Source organism: Anguilla rostrata, chromosome 3, assembly GCF_018555375.3.
Source record: "Anguilla rostrata isolate EN2019 chromosome 3, ASM1855537v3, whole genome shotgun sequence".
Lineage (NCBI taxonomy): Eukaryota > Metazoa > Chordata > Actinopteri > Anguilliformes > Anguillidae > Anguilla > Anguilla rostrata.
Window position 1 is genome coordinate 55,049,781 of NC_057935.1, and position 13,761 is coordinate 55,063,541.

General features: G+C 44.1%; 1 protein-coding gene across 5 annotated transcripts in view; it reads left to right on the forward strand.

Moving 5' to 3' along the window:
- LOC135251186 (connector enhancer of kinase suppressor of ras 2-like) overlaps window positions 1-13,761 on the forward strand; it is an 81,605-nt gene that overhangs the window by 56,640 nt on the left and 11,204 nt on the right. For 3 of the 5 annotated variants that reach the window (XM_064328350.1, XM_064328347.1, XM_064328349.1), the window contains 5 exons: window positions 5,277-5,407; window positions 5,588-5,799; window positions 6,626-6,712; window positions 10,843-11,093; window positions 13,542-13,576. In XM_064328350.1, the coding sequence (XP_064184420.1) occupies window positions 5,277-5,407; window positions 5,588-5,799; window positions 6,626-6,712; window positions 10,843-11,093; window positions 13,542-13,576 (716 nt within the window). The remainder of the gene's footprint in view (window positions 1-5,276; window positions 5,408-5,587; window positions 5,800-6,625; window positions 6,713-10,842; window positions 11,094-13,541; window positions 13,577-13,761) is intronic. The other 2 variants (XM_064328348.1, XM_064328351.1) reach the window with 1 other exon arrangement.

Here is a 13,761-nt window from a genome sequence, read left to right on the forward strand (position 1 = left end):
AAGCTACAACAGTATAGCTATAGTTTTTAAGCAAATTGTAGAGTAGGTGGCTAGCTTGCTATCAATGATAGACAACATTCTAAGACCATTTTGGCCCTAGATCAAATTTAATTCTAATACTAAGGTATGTGATTGACAGTGAACCTAGCATACAGCTGACTTTCCACTTGACCAGAGCGAAAGGGCCTAGAATGAGTGTCTGGTTGCTAGGTATCTACAGGTTGGGGTATTTACTGGAATCACTGGCTTCACTGCTGCTGCTCAGAATTGGACTCACCCTCTACCACCCCAGCACCACCTGTTGTTTGGATCTGCATCTAGATACTGGGGGGTTTTCTGGTATCCCTCCTGTTTAGTAGGGGAGATGTATAGTACTCCCTGTTAGATACTCAAACTTAGGTAATGCACACTGGTGTGTGCACTAATACCTGAAGATCCATTCAGCGGCACACCAAAAATGTATGTTATTATTAATTTTAATACATGAGTTATGTATGTTAACCAGAAATCATGTTGGTTTTTTTTCCCCACTCACGGGGTAAGAAACTTTTCACAGCTGGTACTTTTGGTCAAATTGCTAGTGAGTGGTATGTCCCAGAAATTTCATTATGGTATGTAATCATAGTCAAGGAATGTAGGTTGTTTGTGTTAAAAATGATTCATTTACTGTAGCTCTAGTAATATTTTCAGAATTTAGTCAAATGTGAAAACTGTTATTTCCCTGATCTTCCCTACTCTGCCTGTAGCGTTATGTGTTGTATGCACACTACATTCTGGTGTGCACTTTGGGCCTCTGCAACATGAAATGAAATGAGTTTGCATCACATGATTGCGAATCCCCAATGTTTCAGAATGTTTATACTGACATTCATGAAGAATATATGGTGGTTCTGTGTATATTATTATACAAATTTAAAAAAACAAAACATTTGGCCAATCGTGAAATGCCACATTTGTTTGCTGAATACTCACTAATGCCTCATTTGTATGCACATCTTTGTTTCTTTTGAGCAATTGTTTGCCTTGTTAAGTTTTAAAATAAATTATATATGACAATGAGATACCTTTATAAAATCATGGAGCAAGATATAAAAACTACATTTTTACTTTTTATAGCTGTTTTTCCTGTTTCCTCTTCAGTTTGGAAAGCCCAATCACGATCATGCTGTAATGCTCATCTTAATCTCTGATGTTGATTTGGGTAGGCCGCTAAAACCCCAGCTGTCTAAAACCCTCGCTCCCTGGGCAATGCAGTGATTTGAAACCAGACGATATCTTTACAGGATGAGCCAACTGCCAGCCTGACATTAAATTTTTTACTGTGTTGGAAGAGCAAATGAGATTGTTACTGATACTGAACCTATTACATATTACAACCTAAGGTCTGAACTGAGTACTAGAAAATCACAGTCACTTTAAAAATCCTCATAGGCTTCTATGAAATGTATTTTTGGCTCACATGTTCATTCATATTAATGTGAGATGTGTTGTCAGGGAAGCAGAACTCTGAAGTGCTATTGGTTTAGATTGGCTCAAGCATATGTTTGTGACCTCTTCCTACTGATAGATAGCGTACCCATGGCTCTGTTGGTGAAATAGCCTGTATTTAATCAAAGAACTGAACAAATTCATTTTCAGATATCACTTGTCATTGAACTCTGGTTCCCTGGTATATCTAGTGTTGACATTTTCAGCGTCATCTCTGCTTGCAAGGCTAACCAGTTGCCATCCGATTTGTGGTTGCCAAGAGACCTTTTGCCGAGTGTTTCCTGGTTGCTAAGTACCTGTGCACAGTTATTAAGGGCGGATGTCACTTCTGTCACAACCCTTTATCGGTTTTGGAGGGGGAGGGGTGGGTGGTGAGGAGAGGGGGAGTTCCAAGGAAAAATGTATTTTTCCTGAAATATATTTCTTGCTGCGTTTGTGTTCCTGAATATCTGTGCTCATTAGCATGGAAATGAAGGAGCTCCAGGCCTGGAGGGAGAATGGCAGCATCCTCTTTGGTAATCAACACGGCAGTTTGATCACAATGTCGTGACTTGCTGGAGGGAGACAGAAGGGGAGAGAGGAGAGAGATAATTTGCGTGATTAATACTCCACTGCATCGCCTGGCTTTCCGTCCCTTATCCGGTGGGGGGGGAAAAAATACAGATAACAGGAATCCCATGTGATGGCGTGATGGCATCGCAGACAAATGTCTATGACTCAGATTTTTTTTTGACCGATTTGGGAATGGCTAGGCTGCTAGAAGCCCTTACTACTACAGAATGATTACTGTGCATGAATGTTTTGTCTTCTTGTACTATAAGAAATCAATGCTCCCAGTATGCCTTCACATTGCAATTGCAAAATAAATCAACACAATCAGGAGTAACATGGTAATGTAACCATATTGTTAGTCTTGGTTGTCATAGCTCTCTTTTTGCATAGTATTCATGTGCATTGCTGCGTATGTACTGTGTCAAGTGTTTCAATGCCAATGGCATGTAAGGATTTGGATTTTGTCATGTGGAGGAAAACAAGTTTATCTGCCTCCATTCATTTTCAAAACCTGTAACCACAATGTATAGGACATTTTGTTCATAAGAGTAGGGAAAGGAGCTATGAAAAAAAGGAGAAGCCCTGAGACAAATGCGATGCCTAGGCCTTGGTGCTGGGCAGCATACTTGCATCTCGGAGTCCATGGCGGGCGCCAGCACCCCCCTGTGGCTTTGTCTCAGAGGTCAGGGGACTTGTTTCTAGCTTAGGAGAAACTCAGAGGTCTTATAACTTCTAACCTGATTCAGAGGTCTTAAGTTACCTGTCTCAGTACTCGGAGCTCTTGTGACTGAGATTCTGCTGCTAAAACTCAGAGGTCTCTTGGGACTTGTACCCAGCTCCATGTGAGGTGCAGGGCCCTGACTCTGAGGCCCAAGTACATGTAAAACAGTGCCTAGGCTGTTGTCGCACATCAGAGCATACTCACCAGTTCTGGTGGGTTCTTATTAGCTGGGTTATACAATATTCTGTAACATCCCATCCCAACACCAAGAGGTAGCTTGTCAAATGTTGTGCTACCAAATGTGTACAGCAGGTTTCCTTTTATAGAAAGATGTGAATTTGTTGTCTTTCAGGCAGGAAGTTTGGGTGTCACATTTTTATTTTGGGAAAGTCATTTTCACTAATTTGTGTATATTTATCACATTTGATTATGAAGTGCAGCTCTGTGTGGAGCTTCTGTTCAGCACTGTCTTTCTTCTCTCAGCAGCCAAGTCTGCTGGTAAGAGACAATCTGTGAAGCCAGGCTCTGATTGTGAATTTATTTCTGCGTTTGTAATTTTTCATTATGGCCAGAGATTTTATCACACTGTATTGTCAAGATAGCATGGCAATGTTTAGATTTTTTTAAGTTTCCTAATGTGCAACGCCTTTTTTTTTCTTTTTTTGATATAATTTGGATGATTGAGATTGGTATTAGTGGACGAGCTCTTTCCTGAGGCTCTGTGAGGTCAGTGGCACTTAGTAAACTGTACTTCAGGGCCAGCAGCTGGACTCTCTTATAATGGTATGAGTGGTGGTTTATATATGTGCTTCAACAATTTAGCTAGCTTTTGTACAGTAGGTGTTAGTGAGGTGTGAATATTAGCGTAATTCTGACCTGCATGCATTGTTTGGTAATTGCTGGTCTACATAGAGGATATTCATTCATTAATTCATTCTTTCATTTATTTATTTCTTTATTTATTTATGTATCTCTATATCCATCCATTGGCAAAAACTTCTTTGTAAGTGGGCCCCACAATTTCTATATCAATCAAAAATGTTCCCAGCCAAATACTAATTAGTGCCTAGCTAATGTTCATTTAGAAATGTGGTGTTTGCAAGGTAGCTACAGTAGCCTAGTTAAAATGTAGTTAACAGTAGTAGTTCACTACTAGGCAAGCAGGCTAGCTTCCAAGCAAAAAAAGATGGTGACTACAAGGTTGTCATGTTCTGATGGCTGAAAAAGCATCATATGTGCATTTCCTTATATGTCCATTTTGCCTGCGTGTTTGAGTATCATGCAATTGGCTACTTTGCTCAGACTACTTTGATCAGATGTTATGGGCAGATGTAGCTCTAATGGGGAGAATTCTTGATTGTGTATCAATTGTGATGATTAAATCGGCAGGAAAAAGAAGGAAAAAAGGCAAAATAATAATTATTGTGAAGCTATGCAAAGTTATATCTGGATTCTGTGTGTTTACAGAAGGTAGAGAAGTCAATGTTCCCAAGGGCTGAGAGTCTGTAGTCATCGAGGTTATTTCTGTAGCAAACCCTGAAAAGTCCCAAACGTACGGTTCTGTATAGGTATGATTGAAATTCACAGTGGAATTAATCTTGAATCCTAGGTATATGTCATTTGTAGTTTATTGTAGTTTGTTGTCCCTAGTGTACAGTTATATTTGATTTCTTAAGATCTGAATGTTTTCTGGACAATCATTGTTTACTGCTTCTCATACCACCCTATGGCTCTTTCCTCTATACTACATGCAGGAGCCAGGTCTTGGCTTTTTACAGTACCTCACTGAAATTGTGATTGAACACTCTTCCTTGCCACAAGAAGTCTGTGTTACTTTCACCCCATTAGGTAACTGATTGTGTCTCCAAAGGTGTTAGGCTGAAATCTGTCCCTGGGTAGGATATGCCACTGATAGCAGGATCTTGATGCTTCTACCATCTTTCTTAGTCTCTGTGTCTCTCTGTGTCTGTCTGTCTGACCCCCCCTCTCTCTCTCTCTCTCTCTCTCTCTCTCTCTCTCTCTTTCTCTATCTTTCTTGGTCTGTGCTTCTATCTCTTTCTTCCTCTCTCCCTCATCACAGTTATGGTGCTATCTTATAGGATCTCTTATAGTAAAACTAAAAAGAAATTCTCTCTTTCATGGAATGAAAAATGTTTCAATCTGACTCAAATTTTTAAGTTCTTTTAATTCTGAATGTTTTCCACAGATGAGGATAAGTGTAGTAGATATCAATTTCACCCGTCTCACTGTGACCACATATATTTTCGTCAGGTTGCTATTACTTCTATCTTTGTAAAGGTTAATATGCCTTTCTGAATGTGTTTTTCAGATTTATTCAAGATTTGTTTTGGCTTGTTCAGATTTGTTTAACAGAGCTGAGTCTGAGCATGCGGCATATTGGAAAAGGTTACTGACGCTAACAGCTCTCTCTCTCTCTCTCTCTCTCTCTCTCTCTCTCTCCCATTCTTCCTCCCTTCCTCTTTCTCTATCTTTCTCTCTTTCTCTGTCTCTCTAGCCAATTCTCACCAGCCCCACCAGTGACCCCATCACTCCAACTGGCACCATGGGTATGTCTTCCACAATGGACGGGTCCAACATGCAGGATGTTTTCATTCTGTCCCCTGTCTCAGGACTCTATGGACCCCGGTAAGCAGGCCAGCTCATCATTGCCTCTCCAATTCAAAGCCTACAATGTGATATTAGTGAATCATGCATGCTGCTTGAGTTTGATACTAAAGATTCAGCAGAACTGTTCTTAAGCAGGTGTTCTCCCAGTGCTTTAGCATGGCTCAGGACTCTGATGGGGTTTCCCTTCCTCCCCTGCAGGGACGAGATGGCCGTCATGTCCTGCGATGACATCAGCAAGTACAGCATGGGCAAGTCGGGCATGAAGGGCTCCGACTCTCCCAGCTACTACCTCGACCACGAGAGCGGCAGGTACTACACCTTCATGGAGGGCGAGGGCGTGCACCTGGGGCCCGAGTACGACCGGGGCCGCTCCACGGGGGTCCGCAGGAGAGAGAAGACCCCGACTCACGGTGAGGCGGGAGCCCCGCTCCCTCGGCCTCGTGCATGCCACGCCCTGTGTGTGCCTGCATGTGCCGCTAGCCCGCTTCCTTAGCCCTGCTTCCATCAGCTCCATCTCTCCAGGTCTCAGTCACCGTGACCGAGGCTCACTGGGACAGATCCACAGACGCGCGGCTCCCCTGGTCGTTTGCTATGCGCCTTCTGCACGCCAGGAGTAAATCGCATCTCCAGCCAGCCACCAGCTCCTATCGGCGCGCTAGAAAAGGGAGCCGTCCCGCATAGCTTGGCTGGGGACGGCTTGTTCAGAGACCGCCATGCCTGCTAGTGCAAAGATAGGGCCAGTGGGCCTTATCCACCAGAACAGCCCCAGCAGAGGGAGGCGCAGTGTGCTGGCTGGGCTGACGCTAAGCTGTGAGGCGCTCACCTTATCTCCTACACTGGAAGCACGTGTGCCCTCCTCCCTCGCACACGCTCGCTAACTTTTGTCTTCCTCACTCCCTTTTTACCTCTCACACTCTAATCTTTCACTCCCTTTCGCTATGAGCAATCTTCTTTTTTGCTCTGCCTTCTCTCTCTCTCTCTCTTTTTCTCTCTCACTCTCCCGATAGTCACTTCTCCTTGCTGCCTCTTCCTCTTTACATTCCCTTTGTAATTTCCGCAACACCTGGACTGACGCCCCGCCCCCACACCCCAAATCTCTCCACCTGACCACTCCTCCCCCCCCCCCACGCACGCCCAGCTCCACGCACTACGGTTAACATGCTCCTGACTCCCTCTCTCCCTCGCACGCCCACCCCCACGCACTCCGGTTGACGTGCTCCTTGGACTTCTTTTCAGGTGACCTCAGGCCAGTTTCCATGCCAACGGAGTACAATTGGATGACGGAAACCAAGGAGCCCAGTATGTACAAGAGGGGCAGCAGAGGTGGGTCAGGCCACCCCAACCGCCACACAGCTAGCGCCCTCGATACGCAGGCCAGGCGTAGCATCCAGACAGCCACGCGTCGCAGTCAGTATGAGTAAAGTCATAGTGCCCCCTTGCCACAGGCGCACAGGGACTTCATTTGCATCGCTTTTCATCACGCTATTGCTGTGCGCATGGCTCCAAGCATTCTGCCGTTTTCTGTTTTCTAGCCACATTTTCCAATTATTCTTCTGTGGTCTCTAATTAACCTGGGTCTGGGTTTTTTTTCATTTTTTTTTTATAACTGATGTGTCATACATCTGACAAAAATCAACACAGGATCATTCTAGTTGCACGGTGGGCACCTGTGAATACCAACTTTGTCTCTACAGTCTTGACTCAGCATTAATTTACTGTGTAACCTTCCTGGAAGTATGTTAAACATGAGGACACAAAGTAGGTATGAAGTAGGAGCAAATGTCTTTCACTGAGCTCTGCAGCATTTTTGTATAAATCCATATGTACACAGACCCATTACATCCCTATCATCTGTAGATGGGATGATCCTTCAGAGTCAATTGGATAGATTCATGATTTGCAGGTACTTAATATTTACTCAACATATGGAGGTTAAATCTAACACTTCGTCCATGTATCTCCTGTTCTCTATCCATTGCGGCCCTGCTGAGCCTCGACTGTAGGCTATATGCCATATTAGTTATATTCAATACCAGGAGTGATTTTTAAAATAATTAAAATTATAATACTTTTATTATAATTTCTTATTTATTTTTCCAGTAACTGGGATTAGAATGAACACATTGAATGATCCAGGCTCTTGTAATCAGATGAACAGCAGTCGGCAAATGAATAAACAAATACAGAGAGCAGAAATACTGTACAAACAGAAAATGAACTGCAGACACATGCATAAATGCATGACCTCACATCTAAGAGCGTTAATAATAGATTCTGAACACAGATTTGGGAGAGGATGCAGTGTAGTGTGGGGGTGACTCGAGTTACTGGTGTGACTGGATTTGGAGCTCGATTTGGTGCGTATTATCAGATTTAATTAGGCTAGCCTCTTGCCACCAGGCAGGGCAGGAAATTATGGGAGAACCTTCCTCCTAAAGGACATAAGAGAGGAAGAGTGGGATGAGAATCAATTTTAGAGAATATAACATTGGTTCCATCCACACCTTTGGTGATGACTGACTCCTCTGCTTTCTCTGTGTCACATTCAGTGCCTAACTTTATTGTGTTACCTTATTTTATTATTTATTTTATATTTTATTACCAATAGCTGTTAGCATTTTTAACTCTAGTATTATAAATCTTTTGTTGTTTATTCCATAATTTATGGCCTTTCCACATTTAGAACATGTCAGTTTAATAATTTATTTTAGATTTTATAGATTAATAGTGTCTTGAAAATGCAGTTATTACTTGCCATGGAAAACAGCTGTGCAGAGGATTTTTCTATCGGTTGTTTTCTGAATGTAAGGGATGCTACATGCCTAACTTAATTATTAGCGGGGGTGGGGGTCTCGCTTTAATTTCCTGTCACCGGGAGTCACATGAACCGAGGAGGCTTTTCGTGTGATCAGGAAATAGCCTGAGCGCACAAGAGCAGTGCAGTTTCTGCTGTGGTGAAATGCACTAGGATGCTTTTCTTTCGCCACTTATTTATTGTCAACCTTGCCAAAGCACACAAATAGAGGTATTGACCATATGGGCTAGTCATTGTTACCTCCTCCCCCCAAAGAGAGAAGCTCATGTGCATGGTGGTGGACTGAGACGGGGATGGTGTGGAGGAGCTGGGGGGGAGGAGGGGTGTAACCAGCCCACCCTTTTCTGCTTCCAGTCACACGCCACACTCCCAATTTGCATTCAGGCGGCGCTAGCAAATCGACAGCAGCGTGTTTCTCTGGAAGTCCATGAATCGCATTAACATCAGCCCCTGGTGGGTGGACAACTGGGCCTTACTCCCACACACCCCAAGCTATACATAGTCACCGCCCACTCCAGCAAGCCTCCCCCCCATCCTTCTTCACTGGCCCCACGAATAGATGACACGTGTAAGTAGCAGCTTCATCTAAGGAAAAAACACTCTTTACAGATGGCTTTTCAAGCCTGGGGCTCATTTTATGAAAGTTGCAACATGGGAGCTGAGCTCTGCGAGATGCGATAGAATTATCCTGCTCTGTTTGGAGTGTTTCGCACAGAATTCACAAATGCAAGCAATAAACATATGTTGCAAAACGCGTTCAGGTAGGCAATTAGTAAATCGGCAATTGTTCTCATCCCCCTGCCTTTTTTTTGGTTTCATATTGATCTTTTGCATTTACGCAACATTGTAGCGCTTTTCTGCTCTAGGTGGGTTGGCCACAAGTGCCTTTCCAAGGGGTATCTGGAGGGTGGAAAAAATTTGTACTGTTTATTTTGGTTGTTTATGAGGTCTCCCCAGTAGGCCTACACTTTACAGTAACATTAAGTATTATGCTATTTGTAATGTTCAGATTTGTTCAACCCACTGGCACCTAGAAGCCATCCATCAGTAATGTCACCTCTGATGAAGCAGTGACACAAATCACTGTTGTTACAAATGTAGCTTTTGTGTGCTCCCAGGGTAATTATGGCATCTAATACTCTGCGATTAGCATCACACACAAAGTATCCTTATCAAGTGGCACCCCTTTCTACAAACAAAAGTATGTTCCTTCTCGGTCAGTGCCCTGATGGAAATTTGTGACCCATTAAATTGCACCAAGGACTTTTTGGAGAGTACACGGTGTGCATACTTGTCACTGGTTGCTCTGGATGCAGAGGCTTTGCTTATTCCTGGGCATTGTACGACAACCTCAAGAAGCCTGCTGGCTGCCAGGAAGTGGAGACCTTTTGTCCCTTCCAGAAAACAAGGGTATAAAAGTATGCCTTGTGTACACATTTTTTCTGAACTAAATCCACTTTCACTTCACTTTCTGGAAGTAAACTTAGATCACAGTTTAAAAAAAACTTTAAATTGGCCAATTTAAGTATGCTTAAAATATTTTCTGAAACTATACTTTAAGTGTAGATTTATGACCTACTTTTTAAGCTTTGTATCCTAAAGTGATATACTTAGTTTTACAATGTACTTTAAAAAAAACAAAAACTTCAAATATATTTTAAAAGTAAATGTGATGCACTGAAGTATACTTTAAAAACTTTGATGTGCTTCTTTTTTATAAGGGAACACTTGACGCAAGACGGGTATGACCATGCTGCTGTTAGTGTTTGATCTAAGATCTCTGTCAAGACGGTTGCGTAAATGTAATATTTCATGCCCTGGCAATCTACATCTCGCGCCATAATTGCAGGAAAAGAACCGAATGTTCAGGCGGCCTGTGGTCATTGCGCTTTTATTTATGATTAGCCAGTGATGCATTTTCGTGAAATGCATTTGGACAAGCTATTGCGACGTGCGACTGAAAATCTTCACAAATTGCTTTTGAGAGACGAGGCCCTGGGCCCTGGTACTCAAGATGAACTACCCATACTGTTTTCTCATCATCCTAAATCACCTGTTTCTCGAGCTGGGAAGGGTTAGTTATGTTTTCACCAACCGTGGTTCTTGAGGGTTGGGTATGTCATGCATTCAAAGCCAGTTGATTAGATAAAAGATAAGATTCTGTCCGTCTGTCTAAAGGCCTGATAAAAGACAAATCCTATTAACTGCAAATGCCTAATACATCGCAATAGCCTGAAATGTTTTGTGTGTTTAATTACCAAATCATTTTTGCCATTTTTGTCTTGGTTATGGTTGAGTAAAAAACAATAAAATGAACCTGAGTATATCATTCAAGGAAAAGCTTTCAGATCAGCCAAAGAGTGGAAAACTTATATATGGGAGTTGCAGTTCTAAATACTTTTCTCATTTGCTCTCCAGTTCTGTCCATAGATCATTCTCCCCTTATTTTTTATATTCTGTTGAGGTGCCAGCACTATTGTTCTTATTGGTGGATATTTTTTCACCATTGTTCTCCGCCAGCGAGCAGGGTCAGCACAAACAGAGCGTAATGAGTATTTTAAGGGCCTCGTTTTCATGCAGGCGGTTTGCTAACCGGCTAGCCGCCCTCCTCCTTCTCTCCATCCGCCGCTGTGTACAGACTCGGACAGCTCTCTCCTGCGTTACCTGAGCGACGACAAGATCCTGGTGATCCAGGAGGAGCCGGAGGCGCCCCGGGAATGCAAGCGCGACACGGGCCGGCGTTCCCGCAAGAAGGGCAAGAGCCCCAGCAGCCCCAGCTTTCCCATCAGCCCCAACTCCCTGCTGGCCTCCACCGTCAGGCTGGACTCAGGCCCCCCCGAGGGGCTGCCCTTCCCACTGCCCGAGAGCAACACCGTTCCTCTCTACCACGTGAGTATCAGTGTGGGCCTCTGCAGGGAGCACATGGCACAAACAACACGGACATGAAACACAATGACCGCACCCCATAGAGCATACATGGGAACTGGAGCGGGTAGGAGGGGCCAGGCAGTGAAGCCTAGGAAATAACGGGAAACAGCCTGTACTGCAAATGCTGAGGCCAAAAGAGATTGCTGCCCATTAAATTTAATGTAGAAAATCAAGGTGATTTAACTACCAAAGAAAACCTGATCGGTCAATTTTTCGTGATCATATATTTCATTATGTGTAGACGTTTGTGGAACAATGGTTGTTTTGGAAAATATGTATTAAAATGTGCATATTTTAGTACTTATTACATATTTTTACAATCTGCTTTTCATATGAAACGTAACGATTGTTAATCGAGTTTCAGAATACCATCATAAGTTTTATTTTACCTTGAAAAGTCTGATATTCCCCATTCATTTTAGTGGGAACTCTAATGTTTTGCCCTCAGCATGCCTAGTACAGGCTTACTTTGAGGACTTCTCAAGCTTATGCTAGCTGAAGGTGCGCCTGCCTGCCTAGTTAAATATGCATGTCTATGTCGCACCCTCTGTGAGATCCCAGTGTAAACACATGGCTTATCTTTCCCCTCATATTTACCAGCTTCTGACTGACAGATCAATACTGTTTTGGAGCCCTGATTAGGCGTTGGTCCTTCTCTGCATGTGGACATTCGTAAAGGTTGTCATGGAAATTAGCTTTGAGATTGACACTGAATTTCATGTGATAATTTCTTTGTTTATTTTTTTGGTTGTCTTTGTTTCCCCGGGGTTATGTTCCATTTGATGAGCTGTTAAGCCAGTCCACGCTGCCGCCATCCTGGATTTGAACTCTTAAACCTCCTCTTGATCTCAAAGGCAAAGCGTTTCTTTCAGCCAAGTTACCACGGGAAAATCCAACCAATGAAGGCTGTCTGACTGTTCATTCAAATATTTTGATTCATGTGAAAAGAAAAAGAAGGTGCCTTGAGCTCTCCTTGTCACTCATGCAGATAACGGTGCACTCAGAGCACGGCTCTACATCACGTCGCCTGGGGCGACCTACCATAGCAACGCGGTGCTCTCTGCCGTGGAGACAGCCGGTTATTGCACCCCCAGCACACGGAGCTGGAGCTACAGAGGCAGTCAGTCTGAGAGATGTAGGGCGTGCAGGCCATTTGCACAGACTCGCTCCCTGTAGCACGGACTTCATTCTGTCACATTTGTGCCAGGCAGGGGTTTCACAACGGCGCAGGGAGGGAATCAGCAGGTTGCTGATGGACCGCAACTGATGAGCTAGCCCAAGTTTCTGCCCCATTTGCCTGTTCCCCTGGAGCGTAAGCATAGGTACAGATCTGAAATCCCTCTGCAGATTTGTGCAGACCAAAGAGTGTGATAGAGAGACAGAGAGAGAGAGAGAGAGAGAGAGAGAGATGGGGGCATGGGATGTGATTAAACGATATTCCATAGGTATAGATCAAACACAAATTGATTTGATTCCACCCAATTTCAATTGACTGGTCTATTGACTGCAGTTTGTGTGATAGGGCCGGCCGTTTGCATGGGTTCAGTCAGCACTGCGGGCTGCTACGGGGCAGGGTTTACGCCCTGCCGTCTCTTGACGGGAAAGGACGGGAGGGGATGGAGGCGACAATCACGCGTTGCTATGGCCCACGTGCCTGCGAGGGCCTGATAGATGAGCCTGAAGCAGCGGCCAATCAGATCACACGTATCGCGCGGACCCAGGGGCTGGAGAGGGAAGAGAGAAAGCCAGCGCAAGTCTGCGCCGGGAGCCACGTCAAGACACGTCCCCGTCATGAGGCGTCCGCTATAAATACGCACCGTTCCCCCGAGGTGCGAAGATCCTCAGCTCAACTTAATAATAGATGGAAAGATGTGATTCGTGCTCGCTGGCTGGGGGGGCCGGATTTGCACTGGGGGCTGGGAGGTGGTTTGGGCAAGGGGGGATTTGGAAGTTGAGGGGGCGGGGAGCAGTCTTTCGTAGGCCTCGAGGTAAATTGGTCGGCCGAATTTGTGTCACAGTTTCAGTATGAGCTTATGAGATTGGTGGAGAGGGAGAAGCACGTTGCAGTGACACTCTGGCACAGTGGGATGCCTGGGTTCTTCTTTCAGGACAACATTACCCACTGATCTCTGCTTCTGTGGCCCTCATAAATCTCAGTCTGACTGTTTTTGAGTGCCTCGATAAAATGGTGCTGTGAAACACACACAAACACACACTTACAAATACACAAAAACACATTCACGTGCACATCACCCATGTTGCTTTTTTGTTGCTTTTAACATGCTATAGTGCAACATGAACATGAACATGAACAAGCAAAACACACTGCAGCTGGAGGTGTGAGCCCTGTGTGTTCTATGTCAGTGTGTCCTTCTCACTAACGACCCTCTGTCTCCTGTGTTCTTCCAGAGAGCTGGAGACACGTTGCGTGCGGACGCAGACAGGTAAGTGGCTGCACTTCTCCTTGCTTGTTGGTTAGGGGTTAGCGTCATCAACAGCATAATTTCAAAAGACAGCACATAGTAAATAATAAATATTCTGAACGCATTCTATGTGTGTTCTGCTACATGATGGCTTTGTAAGTTATTTTGCCAAAAGACATTTACATTTACATGTAAATAATACATAA